Source organism: Hoplias malabaricus, chromosome X1 (genome assembly GCF_029633855.1).
Source record: "Hoplias malabaricus isolate fHopMal1 chromosome X1, fHopMal1.hap1, whole genome shotgun sequence".
In the NCBI taxonomy this organism is placed as follows: Eukaryota; Metazoa; Chordata; class Actinopteri; order Characiformes; family Erythrinidae; genus Hoplias; species Hoplias malabaricus.
In genome coordinates this window covers 21,985,388-22,000,638 of record NC_089818.1, presented here as the reverse complement: position 1 = coordinate 22,000,638, position 15,251 = coordinate 21,985,388, and the positions used below count along the sequence as shown (strand labels likewise).

The following is a 15,251-nucleotide window of genomic DNA, read 5'->3' as shown; positions in this document are numbered from 1 at the left end:
TGGTGTATGAACTTCTCAACGTTTGCCAGTGACGTGACTGATGGCTGTGTTAGTATCTTCACTGGTAACCATGGTAACATATAGGTAGTATTTTCTGCAAGACCTGCCCATTAAGTTTTGACACAAAGCTGTGGATGGAGAAAAAAATGTATAGCAATCAAAAGCACAAGAGAGATGGAGAGGAATGTGGTCTCCTGGCTGGAGAACACACAGAGAACATAAAGAAGCATGTTCATTTATGTTCAGCCTTTTTCGCTCATTTCTACCCATTTGAACTAATTTCTAGTGCTTGGAAACCCAAATTGCCATTTTCTGTCCATCTCTGTCTATATTAATTACTGATAGGACCTATGTGGTTAGGTGTATAATGGAGGTCTAAATGCTTTGGGTGTCATAATGTCAGCTGTAATAAATTAATCTAAATTGGAAACAAGCTATTGTTGTGGTGCGGAAACTCATATATAACATATAAAGTCGCTTCTATAGCTAGGAATGACCAGCTCGTAGATTTCCCCTCAAAAAGACCAGCAAAAGAAGTGCTCTAAAGAGTGCAGAATACTTCGAAGAGAGACAGAAAGAACAGAAATCTAAGAATATTTTTTGTACAGTGACCAAAAACAAAACAAAACAAAAAAAGTCCATTCAATTGTTTCCATTTCTGCAATAGTTTGTATGATTCATACGTTGGTTTTGATCTTTTTTTTTTTTTTTACCGTTTTTTGGCAAAGTAACTACCCCACCTTATTTCCCCACCCCTCCTCACTCCGTCCCCTTGTCCCGTACTGAGTCCCGCTTGGTGGAAATGCCTGTGGATTATCGTCGCAGAAGGACTGTGGCAAGTGCGAGCAGGTAGGGGGCGCTAGAGGGCACATTCCGGCTGCCCAGGCCTTTCACCACCTTCTTGTTCTCTGGGGGGTTTGGATAGTTTTTAGGTCTGTTTGTGCTGGGGATCATGATGCGGGGGCCATGGACACACTGGTCATCGCTGCAGCCACTTCCAGAGCCGCTGATGTCATCACCTAAGTTTAATAAATACATGAGAAAAATGAACAATATCATCAGAACTACACTGCCCATGCTCGGACCACAAATGTGTTTACAAAGCTTTATAGAACAAAATGTAAATCTGTGAAATTCAAGATTTACTGCATACAGCTGTAGTGAATAATAATAATAATAATAATAATAATAATAATAATAATAATACATGTTCTTATAAGGACTATCCACCTCCATGCTGGTCATATACACTAATGGCTTATTCCACTGCATAGTATTTACTCTGTTCAATGCGCCTAAAATTATGCAGTGGACTTTGGAAGACATACCAATGTTTATTTGTTGGTGGAAGAAAGACCCCAGGGAGAGCTGGACAGTGCAACAGAGAACGAACCAACTACACTGATCTGTCTGAACTCACTTATAAACAATGCTTACAACAATGCCAAATCATGCTGTTTTTCTTTTTAGAGATTTTTGTGATTGTTTTGATACCACTGACTACATTGGGGGGAGGGTGGTGGGCATTGTAGTGGAAAGTACCAGGGACCAAAAAGCAAGTAGAGTCTAGTAGAGTAGGTACCCTGCAGTGGACAAGCACCTTATACTGTGTGTCCAAACATTTCTGGACATAATTTTAATTAAGTAAACCCAACTATCTGAGGTGCACCCATTGTGGATAGATAAATAAATAATAATAATAAATAATCAGCTGCACATGAGGCTAAAGTCACCATGCCCAATGCCAAGCACTGGCTAGAGCTAGAAAACCCCAAGGCACTGGACTGTTGAGCAACAGAACTGCTATCTCTACAGAGTTACACAACACAACAAATGTTGGTTTTGCTATAAAGTTTACAGTGTTTTCCAAAGTAACAACTTATACAATTAATGTTAAAACCATGTAAGGAAACTCTCCACTCACTGGCATCCTGGAAGTCCACATCGTTGCCGTTGATGGCGTTCTTCAGTCGATTGGTCATAATTTTCAGCTGCATGATCTGTTGTCTTATGGTCATATCTGGCTTGGTGATGTCGATCTCCACCTCTGGGTTGTTGATCTGACTGGCCAGGCCATCCCCCATCACATCGGGAAGATACCTGATACGCAACATGGAAACTCGCCATTAGCTAATTACAATTATTAATAATTGGTGAGTAAAATGTCTTTTTGTTTTTTTTTCATCCTGATCAGAGCCACGGAGGGTCAAGAACACAAGGATTTTTTGGTAAAGGCAGGAACACACCCCGGACAGAGCCCCAGACACACAGTTTAATGTGTGGACAATTTCACGCAGCCAAACCACCTAACAACATGTGTTTTAAGACCACAGAGACACAGTGAGAACCTGACCAACTCCCACAGGCTGTGAACGGAGGCAAGGATGGAACCCAGGAACCTGAGAAGATGTGAGGTGTACTCTCAGAAATACTGTCAGTGTGGTGGTAGCTTAAGATAGGGAATATTGTGACATATTCTATATTAAATGCAGATTTGTTAATTACATTGATTTCACATGCTCCATTTCATGTGCCTATTGTTTTAGTGACTATAATGTACCTGTGTTCTTCTGACAGTGTAGTGATGCTACATGTAACAGCACTGTGCTTCCCACATTACATTATTAATTCATTCATTCATTATCTGTAACCCTTATCCAGTTCAGGGTCGCGGTGTGTCCAGAGCCTACCTGGAATCATTGGGTGCAAGGTGGGAATACACCCTGGAGGGGGCGCCAGTCCTTCACAGGGCAACACACACTCACACATTTACTCACACACTCACACCTACGGACAATTTCAAGTCGCCAATCCACCTACCAACATGTGTTTTTGGACTGTGGGAGGAAACCGGAGCACCCGGAGGAAACCCATACAGACACAGAGAGAACACACCAGACTCCTCACAGACAGTCACCCGGAGGAAACCCACGCAGACACAGGGAGAACACACCACACACCTCACAGACAGTCACCCGGAGGAAACCCACGCAAATACAGGGAGAACACACCACACTCCTCACAGACAGTCACACGGAGGAAACCCACAAGGACACAGGAAGAACACATCAACTCCTCACAGACAGTCACCCGGAGGAAACCCACACGGACACGGGGAGAACACACCACACTCCTCACAGACAGTCACCCGAAGGAAACCCACACGGACACGGGGAGAACACACCACACTCCTCACAGACAGTCACGCGGATCGGGAATGCGTGACTGCGACACTTACACCTGCACCACCGTGCCGCCCCACATTACATTAACTTATAGCAAATGTAAAGCTGTGCAGTTTCCAATCTTGGTGTATTTCTCCAACAGGTTAACTCTGCTGCTCCCAGACCGACAGCACATTCACAAGATAAAAATGTCCCATGTAGATTAATAATAATTAACGAAATAAACACACAAAACTAAAACTTTGGGAATTTGCCAAAAATTCCATATTTGCCAGAAATTCTATTTTTAAGCTTTTGGAAATCCAACAAAAATCCAACAAAGCGTTTTGGCAGTAGTGTAGAAACTTTAGCACAGAACAAGTGTAGAGTAAGTGTCCATGGTTCTTCTCTGTGGCAAATGGTGTGTTTGAGTGTGTTGTGCTGGAGACGGTACCTGTCCACAGCCATGCCGTTCCAGCACTTGCCCTCATCACCAGCTTTAGCCTCGCGATCAATACACAGTTTACTAGGCAACTGAACCCAGTACTGCATCATATCCCTCAGCTTCCTAGAGACATCTGATAACTGAGAGAGAGAGAGAGAGAGAGAGAGAGAGACTTTTAGCTTTATATATTTTATTATTTTATATATTCTATATAGCATATTAAAAATTCATGTATTCATTTTAGGATCTACATTTACACACTCACTCACCAGTTTGTCCAGCCTCGGTCCTGCAGCACCGCTGACCTCCTCTGCGAGGTTCTGACCTCTCTTCACAGGCTCCCCTGGACTGGAGCTCTCTGGAGGGGTACCACATGCCTGAAAGACCTAAACAAGGACATGTATTATTAAGTGAATACGAATAATATCAATAAACCTTTAAAAGGAGCAATCATTTACTTTCACTGTTTAATAATCAGTGAATTTAATGAATAAGGAATCATTACATATTAATATTTAATATACATATAGGTGCAACTCATGGTCCCTAAATGGACCAGTTTATGTTCCACAGAGTGGGTCACTCTCGTGGGTGTGGCCATATCTACAATACACTGTTAAAAAAAGCTTTTGAACATTTTTGTATACACTGAATACAGTGCAAATAATGAGTACAGAATATAGTGTGAGTTGGAAGAGTGGTAAAATAATAATTATTTTAAATGTAGTTCAACGCAAACGCAAAAAACCCTGAATCTAAACTGTGGAGCCTGTGGCACTGGAATATTTTTACCCAGGCTTTGGGGAGAATTATGAGTAAGGCTGTTATTTTTGTACCTTACTATTACCATAATTTCTACATAAGCAGTATGAATATTTCATAGATGCTAATTGTGTTTAATAGTGGCAATAATAGTGCAGGTTTAATGGTGGCCATGGGCAACGCAGCCCAGTCAGCTAAAGTTCCAGCCAAGTCAGCTAGAGGGTCCAAGAAGATACGCTCACACACAGAAGACTATTCTTCATTAAATTACTGACCTTTATTTTGGATTTGCAATTGACCTCTCCATGCTCTGCCCACAAGGGCACTATTTTTTTTTTTTCTTTTGGTAGCAACTGTTGGATACAATTTTGGCAAAAATCAAATTTAACCGAATGAGAAACAGCAATAAAAAAATTTGTTGACAGAACAGTGACATTTGAAATATATTGTTTTATATACTTCAGATATTAATTGTGTGATCATCGGTGGAGTGAATGTATAGTTAGTGCAGACATAAAGAGGGTGGTCATAATGTTATTTCTGATCATTCATTCATTCATTCATTATCTGTAACCCTTATCCAGTTCAGGGTCGTGGTGGGTCCAGAGCCTACCTGGAATCATTGGACGCAAGGCAGGAACACACCCTGGAGGGGGCGCCAGTCCTTCACAGGGCAACACACACACACTCACACCTATGGACACTTATGAGTCGCCAATCCACCTACGTGTGTTTTTGGACTGTGGGGTGAAACCGGAGCACCCGGAGGAAACCCACACAGACACAGGGAGAACACACCACACTCCTCACAGACAGTCACCCGAAGGAAACCCACGCAGAGACAGGGAGAACACACCACACTCCTCACAGACAGTCGCCCGGAGGAAACCCACGCAGACACAGGGAGAACACACCACACTCCTCACAGACAGTCACCTGGAGGAAACCTACGCGGACACGGGGAGAACACACCACACTCCTCACAGACAGTCACCCGGAGGAAACCCACGCAGACACAGAGAGAACACACCACACTCCTCACAGACAGTCACCCAGAGGAAACCCACGCAGACACAGGGAGAACACACCACACTCCTCACAGACAGTCACCTGGAGGAAACCCACACAGACACAGGGAGAACACACCACACTCCTCACAGACAGTCGCCCGGAGGAAACCCACGCAGACACAGGGAGAACACACCACACTCCTCACAGACAGTCACCCGAAGGAAACCCACGCAGACACAGGGAGAACACACCACACTCCTCACAGACAGTCACCCGGAGGAAACCCACACAGACACAGGGAGAACACACCACACTCCTCACAGACAGTCACCCGGAGGAAACCCACGCAGACACAGAGAGAACACACCACACTCCTCACAGACAGTCACCCAGAGGAAACCCACGCAGACACAGGGAGAACACACCACACTCCTCACAGACAGTCGCACGGAGGAAACCCACGCAGACACAGGGAGAACACACCACACTCCTCACAGACAGTCACCCAGAGGAAACCCACGCAGACACAGGGAGAACACACCACACTCCTCACAGACAGTCGCACGGAGGAAACCCACGCAGACACAGGGAGAACACACCACACTCCTCACAGACAGTCACCCGGAGGAAACCCACGCAGACACAGGGAGAACACACCACACTCCTCACAGACAGTCACCCGGAGGAAACCCACAGAGTAACAGGGAGAACACTAAGGTCAACACATATATGGAAACTAAGTTAATACCTTCCAAGCAAGAGGAGGGCAATTAGACTTAAATTGTAAAAGCTTCTCACGAAGTGGAGATATTTAATAAAGTTAGAGCAAATCTAATATTCACTTCATGAGATATTTCCTACCAAAGCAAAGAGATGATTCAGTGTTTCCACACTTTTCAATCTTTTTTCACCTAATCCTATCAAGCGTACTCCAAAACCAAGTCATACAGCTTCCTTTAGCAATTTATTTCTCAACTTCGTCCACTGTTTTCAGAAGGAACCACATATTATTGATGAATATATATTTGTGTGTGTGTGTGTGTGTGTGTGAGTTTGAACCTTGTTGTTGAAAGCGTTAAGGTTGTCCTGCATGTAGAGAATAGCCTCTGCCATGCGTCTGGGCAGAGACAGAAGTGCAGCGTCCATACTGTAGGGTTTGTTCAGCCTATCAGCTACCTGTAACATGGCATCTACAAAACACACAAACACAGTCACAGTCAATTAAATATCCCAGTGGTTCTTATCCTGGGGGTCATGTACATAGTCCCAGGGCAGTCAGGCGATATTCAGGCCCAAAGCAGTGCTGGATGTAGGTGTTGTTTGATGCCATGACACATCTGACTAGTCTTCTATAGAGCCACCAACCAATCACCATCCTTCACCAAACTCTCAGTGAAGACATCAGTGCAGTTAAACCTCTGGTTCCCTCTAAAATGCACATGCTGCATTTATTAATACAGAAGGGTTTGTGTGTATTGCCGTGTCGGCTGCAGCTCGCTGCACTTTATGCGATGATTAAACAGCAGACATTTCTTAACTGGTAGAGCTGGGTTAATTTGCTGTAGATCTTCTTCTTCTGCACATTCTCTTCTGAAGATGAGGCTCAGCTTTCTTACTTTCCATAGCTTTGAGTGAATTGTGCTTTGTTTTCTGTGCACAGTTTTAATTTTTTTTTTCCTAAATTACAGCCTCCAATAAAACAAGTGCAATAAAGTCCAGTGCAGTCGCCGACCAGTGTACGTCTATAACATAACATTCATTGATGCTGTATACACACAATATTGGATTCAACAGTTTCTCTGTCTTATTAAAGGAGGTGGGGGGTTGAGGGGAGGGTCACAAAATGTCTGTCACCGCAAAATGCAGGTCAAAATACTAAGTAGTAACCGACAAAATAGCAATCGTAATAGACCTGTGTAATTTGTTGAAATGTTTACGGAAACACTGACATTTTTAAGTTGAAAACTATCCAATGCAGAGCATTTTATCTGAATTATTAAGACAAAAGGTAAAAGAAATTAAAAAAAGAAAAAGTAAAAACATGTGCAACAGGTAAAATCTGGTGTCTAGCGGCTAGAAGGTTACTTCTGCATTATTTAACGTGGGAATGAAAACTAAGTAAGATGCCAGAACATAACCGATGCACCACTTATTCCCTGAAAGAAGCTTCAGCCTTGTTACAAGATGTTGGTATCTGCCTCGGAGGCCAATCGTCTGTTGACATGTTTACTTACGGTCAGCTTTTTCAGTTAATTGTTTCAGTCTAGAACTCTTCTGTTGATGGATACCACCCTCGTCTACATCCTTTATCCAACATTTCCTTTGAAGTTGAGGAATTTACAAGATACACACACTTTAACTCATGCAGCAAAATGACAGTAATAACTCAAGGCTTGTCTGTGAAGTCCTGCAGATGTCCATTATCTTACAAATGAGTCTCAACCCGAGTCATGAGTCTTACGTATCAGAGACCCCCACCTGCCAGGTTCTTCCACTCCGTGTCCAGATCCGCCTGATTGGCCAGACAGCCCTTCATCACGTTCCGGCAGTAGGTGGAGCAGGGCTTGGCTGAGGCCACACCCCTACAGTGAGGACAGTAGGTCAGCTTCATCAGAGCACGCACACACTCCATACTCACAGGAACCTGACACAGAGAGAGAGAGAGAGAGAGAGAGAGAGAGGATTAACACAATTGTCGACCTACACTCAGCAACTGTACAAGAGACAAAGATCACCATGACCAACACAGAGTAATGGAAGTCGGATATAAAGCTCACACAACTAATCCTCTAACGTTAGTATCTGACCTCGTTAGTGCTTTCACGTCTGAATTCAATCAATTTTCCACTGAGACCCTGTTCACATCTATCCAGATATTTAAACTTAGATAGACTTTTGTCTGGGTTTTAGCCTCACTTCCACTTGACAGCTGCATTTAAGTTCACTAAACATTCATTCATTCATTATCTGTAACCCTCATCCAGTTCAGGGTCGCGGTGGGTCCAGAGCCTACCTGGAATCATTGGGCACAAGGTGGGAATACACCCTGGAGGGGGCGCCAGTCCTTCACAGGGCAACACAGACACACACACATTCAGTCACACACTCACGGACAATTTCGAGTTGCCAATCCACCTACCAATGTGTGTTTTTGGACTGTGGGAGGAAACCGGAGCACCCAGAGGAAACCCACGCAGACACAAGGAGAACACACCACACTCCTCACAGACAGTCACCCGGAGGAAACCCACGCAGACACAGGGAGAACACACCACACCTCTCACAGACAGTCACCCGGAGGAAACCCACGCCGACACAGAGAGAACACACCACACTCCTCACAGACAGTCACCCAGAGCGGGAATCGATCCCACAACCTCCAGGTCCCTGGAGCTGCGTGACTGTGACACTAACCTACTGCACCACCGTGCCGCCCATTCACTACAAACAGACTTTTATAAATGTTCTCCAAGGTATAAATATTTAAAAGTCTACTGTCAGTGGTGTCATATTTTCAAGCAAAACTTAGCTTTCTGGAAACAAAAAGAGTTTTCAAAAAATATTCAGATACATGTGAATAGGGACCCATTTTTTGCTTACACTGTCTTAAAAATCATTTGAAGAACCATTTGTAGCAGCTTTATTTTTAGGAGTGAAGGACATAAGATGAAACTGAGCATGAAATTGATAAAAAACAAAAAAGTGGAAAGGGTAGAAGATTGTGCTAAAGAAGTAGAAGAAGAATATGATGAAGGAGAAGAAAGAGAAAGAGCCTATTATTTCTGGGTGGAGTACGAATTATTAAAGTTTTCCATCACACTGCAGTAAACAGCTGTAATTCGTTCAGGAAACAAATCTGTTCTCAACCTGGACAAGTGCACGAGCACTAAATTGCCTGGTAATCACTGTAATTTCCGTTGTCCAGCCACAACAATTTCCCCTCTCCTCTTTAGCACAGGTTAGTGTTTAAGGCCTGGAGGAGCTCAGCAAAACCATGAAGGTCAATCTCTTCACCATCTGCACTAATTACAATCTCGATCTATTTCGCTTACTGCTGTTTTACCACCTACACACACTTAATGTCCATGTTTATAATGCCCTGCTGTCAGGTCTTGTTCCTTTCAGTTATTATCGTGTTACGTTCTTCTGTGAGTTTACTGTCACATGTAGTCCTTGATTTTCATTGGCCACAGCACAGAGTTTAGACCAATCACAGGCTCCTTGAATTATTTTGTGTATTTCCATTACTGTAAAATGGAGGATGACACACGTCAAAACAAACAAACAATAAATATGCACCAGAAATCATGCATAAATCAAGTAAATAAATGATGGAGTGTGGTGTGTTCTCTCTGTGTCTGCGTGGGTTTCCTCCGGGTGACTGTCTGTGAGGAGTGTGATGTGTTCTTCCTGTGTCTGCGTGGGTTTCCTTCGGGTGACTGTCTGTGAGGAGTGTGGTGTGTTCTCCCTGTGTCTGCGTGGGTTTCCTCCGGGTGACTGTCTGTGAGGAGTGTGGTGTTTTCTCCCTGTGTCTGCGTGGGTTTCCTCCGGGTGACTGTCTGTGAGGAGTTTCTACATTTCTTCTGTTGTTATGCTAATGAGGACAAATAAACTCACACACTATTGTCGACCATAAAGAAAGCAATGTGGACGATTAGCCTTGCCTTGCAAAACCAGCAGGGAAACTTTCTATGAAGTTACTGGAGAGTTACTGGAAACTGCATGACCCCATGACCCCTACGTTGCGACAAGAGCAGTTATAAACATTGCTCTACTGACTGGTATGTGTGAGAAGTGTAATGTGTTTGTGTGTGTTTCACATTGTTGTGTATCTGCACTTTATGTAGTTCCTGTAAAATGTGCTGCTGTTGGGTGTTGGGCCTGAGGAACCACACTTCATTCCAGTGCAGTCAAGTTATATTCAGCAATGACAGTAAACACCACTTGACTGTAACAATTACTTTGGCAAACTGACCAAAGCGCAGGTTACTCACAGTGACATCAGTAGAACAGCTGGCATTCCTCTGACCACGCTGACCAAAGGCTGATATTGTTAGTATCTGTAAATTACGGTGAGCTGTAATTTTGTGCACAAAGAATCCCAACCTGTACTTAAAGATTATGTAAGAGGTCTGACAGCTTTATATAATGTGACATGAAGTGTGTTTACAGTGCAGAAGCTGTATCTGAGTGAATGTCAAATGAGACTACCACATACTGGGAAAAAAAGTATGTCATGCATTTAGTGCAAATTTTGCTCAAAAAAAACACATTAATAAATCAAATAAACTGAGGGATAAAATTATCATTGTTCTATAACTGGAATTAAGACCAAAAGGAAACACAAAAGAAGAAAAAAAGAGAATGAGGAGCTGAAGAAGAAGAAATTAGGAAAGAAATAATAATCAGAAGAAGATTGAAGAAGGACAATGAGAACAAGGTGATGATGGAGATGAATAATAATAGGAAGAAGAAGACGAAGAAGAAGAAAAAGAAGAAGAAGAAGAAGAAGAAGAAGAAGAAACAAAAGAAGAAGAAGAAGAAGAAGAAGAAGAAGAAGAAAATGAGAAACAAGAAGAATGGAAAGTTGAAGAAGAAAGTCAAACAAGAAGAAGAAGAAGAAGAAGAAGAAGAAATAGGCAGAAGAGGAAAAAGAAGAAGAATATGAAGAAGAGGAAAAAGAAGGAGTTGAAATGATTGTAGTAGACTATGAAAAAAAAGTACAAGGTGCTGCTGATGATGAATAAGCAGAAGAAAAAGAAAAGATAGAGTAGAAGTTGCAGGGAAAAAAAACAACTTGTTAATAATGATGATGATAATGAAGAAGGAAATATGAAAATAGAGAGGAGGAAGAGGAGGATGATTAAACTGAGAGTGAAGATCGTGACAGAGACGTCTGTGCACAAAATGGCTGCATTTTTCAACCTTCAGGATCCAGATGCTTTAGACTGAAGCTTCAGAACCTGGTAATTCATCAGATCTGATCAAACACTAAACACATGCCAGCACAACGTCCTTTTACATAACTTTCAAATGTTTTCCTTCATTAGGAATGCTTCACACGATGTCAGAAGATCCCATCACTGAACACAGAGGGCATCCTTATGTGAGGCCGATATTTGACCAGTAGGCAAAAGTTGCTGGTACTCAGAAGGTATGTCTAAAATCTTTTTGATACACTACAGAAAGGTAAAATCATCTTGGCAAGCAGAGCTGTGTGGGCTTCAATCAGAAGTACAGTTCACTGGTTAAGCTAATTTCCAAACCCACTGGAACACTGCTACTCAATTTGAAATGGCCAGCTGGGAGCCAAGGAAATTAGTTTCTTTTTTTGATATATGAATGCGTCCACTTGAAGGTCAGTCTATGGACTTTGCTGAATATAAGAACTGTGCACACACCAAAAAAGGTTCTCTGTGACTTGTCCAGCCTCGGTAATACAACACACGGTAAATTATTTTTTATGTATTCATAACAGAAGGAATAGAAAGCTCTTACTTCAAAGTAAAAACCTGGTCTCATTGCCATTCTCAGAATTCGTACATTTATTTATTTATTTTTTATTTTTACAATTTTTATGTGACTATCTAGCAACACAGCATGAAAACTACAGTCTTAAACGTAACCCCAAACCTAAACGTAACCCCTAAACCTAACTGTAACCCTAACCAGTGTTAATTTCATTAAGGAACACTTTGATGAAAAAACTTAACTACACAAGCCACTCAGATTTTACTGTCTGTCAAAGCGATTTTAACAATCGTACTGGCTCGCTCAGGGCATTTTAGTGATGTTTGCTAAAAAGACTTACTTACTTATCTATTCTTAGATAGTGCTTCTCTACACCCATAATGTTTTACATTCTTTGGCACATTATGAAGTCACCTGGAAGCTGGACCCATTGTAGAAAGTCTGTGCCACTACGCTAACCAAGCATCAGCTATTAGGCTGAAAGGCAACAGCATAAGGCAGGAACACTCCCTGGAAAAGCAGCAGTCCATCAGAGTGCAGCACATACTCACCCCGTTGCTCACACCAGGGGGCAATTTCACACAGTCATTCCACTTACCGACATGTTTTAATGGATTGTAAGTGGAAACCCAAGGGACGTGTAGTAGAGGTTTGCATGGGACCCATTTTTTAAACCCGCTCCTACTAGATTTCATCCAGAATGCAGCCTCTAACCCGAGGGAAACCCATGCAGACACAAGGAGAACACGCCAAACTCTAGGCAGACAGTGACCTGAGGTGAGGACTGATCTGTGTGGAAGTAAAATTCCGCTATGTTAGGACGTTAGCTTAATTAGTTCACGTCATTGAGGAGTTTGGTGTGTTCTCTCTTTATCTGCGTTGGTTTCCTCCAGGTGCTCAAGTTTCCACAGTCAGAAGCACCTGCTGGGAAGTAGATTGGCTATGCCAGAAGTCACCATAGATGTAAGTATGTGATGGACCCTGTGATGGACAGGTTTCATGATGTTGGTAAGATGCCCCAGCCGTGTTTAGTTTGTTGCTTGCTCCTCTGGTGTATTTAAGCCCTGTATCCCTGCCTTTGCTTTGTTGGTCATTGTTAAGTCAATGGGGTTCCTGTGCCTCTGTACTATATTCCGAGGTCCATATTCAGTTCTGTATTTCTACGCTGTGTTTGCTATTAAATAAACTACACATAGGCATCTGCATCCTGCGTCCACTACCCAGCGTCATAGCCTCTACAACTGCTGCTAACTCTGATTTACATCTTTCAGTCTTCATTATGCTTTTTCCTTTTGTATTCTCTGAGTAACCAGGGAAACAGAGTCCAGAGCTTCTGATGTGTGTCCGCAGAGGTGTGACATTTCAGCTCAGCAAAATCTGTCATTCTACGCTTTGAAGATGAGATGCATATAGTGGCTTTAACAACTCAAGAAACCTGTCTCAGGTGACATCCTCCCAGCTGCCTTTTCCTCTGGCTCCTGTACAGCCAACAGATGCTAAAGTCTGGCCTCATTTATTTAAAAAAAAGGCTTGTGTGCATTTGCTTTTACCCTCTCAGGCTGGTGGTATTAAGTATGATCGGGGAGGATCTTGGGACCTTAGGAAGGATATTGTTAGCAACAAAATTTAAACACAAACAGACCTATCAGAGGTTTGCATTATGTAATTTAGGGTAATAAGAATGTTGAGGGAAGATGAATGAAATTTTGAGGAAGTAAAGGCAAGGTTTAGGAAAGAAATGGAAACTAAAATAAAGGAAGGGCAAAAAAGGAAAGGAAAAGTAAAAGTAAAGAAAAGAAAAACTAAACAAAACCATTTAAAGATTAATATTTGAAAAGGAAAACATCAGAGAGGTGAAATGTCCAGGAAGGTATAGAAAGAAAGAAACAAAAACAAAACAGCATGCCATGTCCAGTTCAGGTTCAGTTCTGCTGTAGTTTTGCTGGGGCATTACGCTGTGCTGTGTATCGTAGCTGGTGTAAGGAGAGACTGTGCTGAGTCAGTGGACTTTAAGGATCCTTTAGTATCAAGGTCAGAGTCTTGGAGGTGATACAGCTCAAAGCTGTTATGTAAAGAGTATAACATTACACCTCCCTTCCAGAAACAAGAGAGCCAGACTTAAACAACTGTCTCTTAAATGTCCCAGGCATTATTGCACCAGTGTAGAGGTGGACAAAGTGGATTTGATTGCGTTCAGCCACAAGAACACTAGGGAGGTCAGGTACTGGTGTTGGATCATTAATTGTGGATCACAAACCCTACTCTACCTCATCCCAAAGGTATTGAATGGTACTTCATCAATGAAAAGTGCATTGCAATGAAAAATGCATTGCCATGTCTCTACAGCCTAGTCCTGGGGGAGAGTTGTGACCTCAGGCTGACACTTGGTATTGGGCATTGTGATATTAGGCACATGAGCAGCTATTAACCCTGCATTCAAGAAACAACACCCATATCTCCACAAACTCTATCAATGTGTTTGTCCCCCTGTGCTGTAGTACCAGCACCTATTCATCTAGAAAGGCTTTGCATGTTGGAACATATCTGTGAGGATTAGGTTGCACTCAGCCACAAGACTAGGTCAGGTGCTGATCTTGACTGAAAAGGTGTACAACAAGATTTGGAGTGCACTTTTAACACATTTGTGGCACTGAACCTATGGCCACAAACCCTTGTATCTGTGGGTTGTGGTGGTCCCCACAAGGAAGGCAAAACCCCATAATGAGAGTGTATAAAAAAGTCCTTTATATGTGATACGTTCCTAATACACATGCACACAAACACAGTCTAGTATCTGTGAATTGTGGAGATATTATATACACACTTTCATTATTTTCGTGGAGGTTTACCATTAACTTTTGCGTAAGTATTACTACCTTAACCCCAACTTAAAACTTTAAAAAAAAGTCTTTACTTTAAATTGTGGAAATGCAATGATGTACCAACAGCTGGTCCCCACAAAGAAGCCAAGTCCCCACAAAGAAGCCAAGTCCCCACAATGTTAGTGTGTGAACAGGTCCCCACAACGTACTGTATTCCTGGCACACAAACACACACACATGCACATATACATGACTAGGGGCAGGAACCCCCCTCCCCACACACCCAGAGTGGTGGGCAGCCACCTCGATGACCGAGGAGGTGTTAGGAGTTAGGTGCCTTGTTTGAGGGTAGTTTAGCTGTAAATCTTGAGAAAGGAGAAAGCACTGTTGCTTCACTCTCTCTCCCCACACCTTCTCCTGGTCCAGGGATCAAACTAGTGACCTTTTAGACCCAAGTCCACTTCTTAAACCTTTAGGTCATGATTTGCCTGCATTGATTGGACGATAATATCTGATTCAAAACAACTACTACTACTCATCCCAAAGGTATTGGATAGTGTTCCTCACTCCAAAGAA

The 15,251-nt window shown here is 42.6% G+C and overlaps 1 protein-coding gene across 1 annotated transcript in view; it reads right to left on the bottom strand.

The window, feature by feature from the left end:
• Positions 1-780: 780 nt before the first annotated feature.
• The window catches only part of gpc1b (glypican 1b), a 105,251-nt gene continuing 90,780 nt past the window's right edge, over positions 781-15,251 (bottom strand). Inside the window, exons 4-9 of the mRNA XM_066652576.1 lie at positions 7,861-8,026; positions 6,442-6,572; positions 3,879-3,995; positions 3,619-3,749; positions 1,925-2,100; positions 781-1,019 (exon numbers count right to left, since the gene is read on the bottom strand). Coding sequence (XP_066508673.1) covers positions 814-1,019; positions 1,925-2,100; positions 3,619-3,749; positions 3,879-3,995; positions 6,442-6,572; positions 7,861-8,026 — 927 coding nt within the window. The 3' untranslated portion in view covers positions 781-813. The remainder of the gene's footprint in view (positions 1,020-1,924; positions 2,101-3,618; positions 3,750-3,878; positions 3,996-6,441; positions 6,573-7,860; positions 8,027-15,251) is intronic.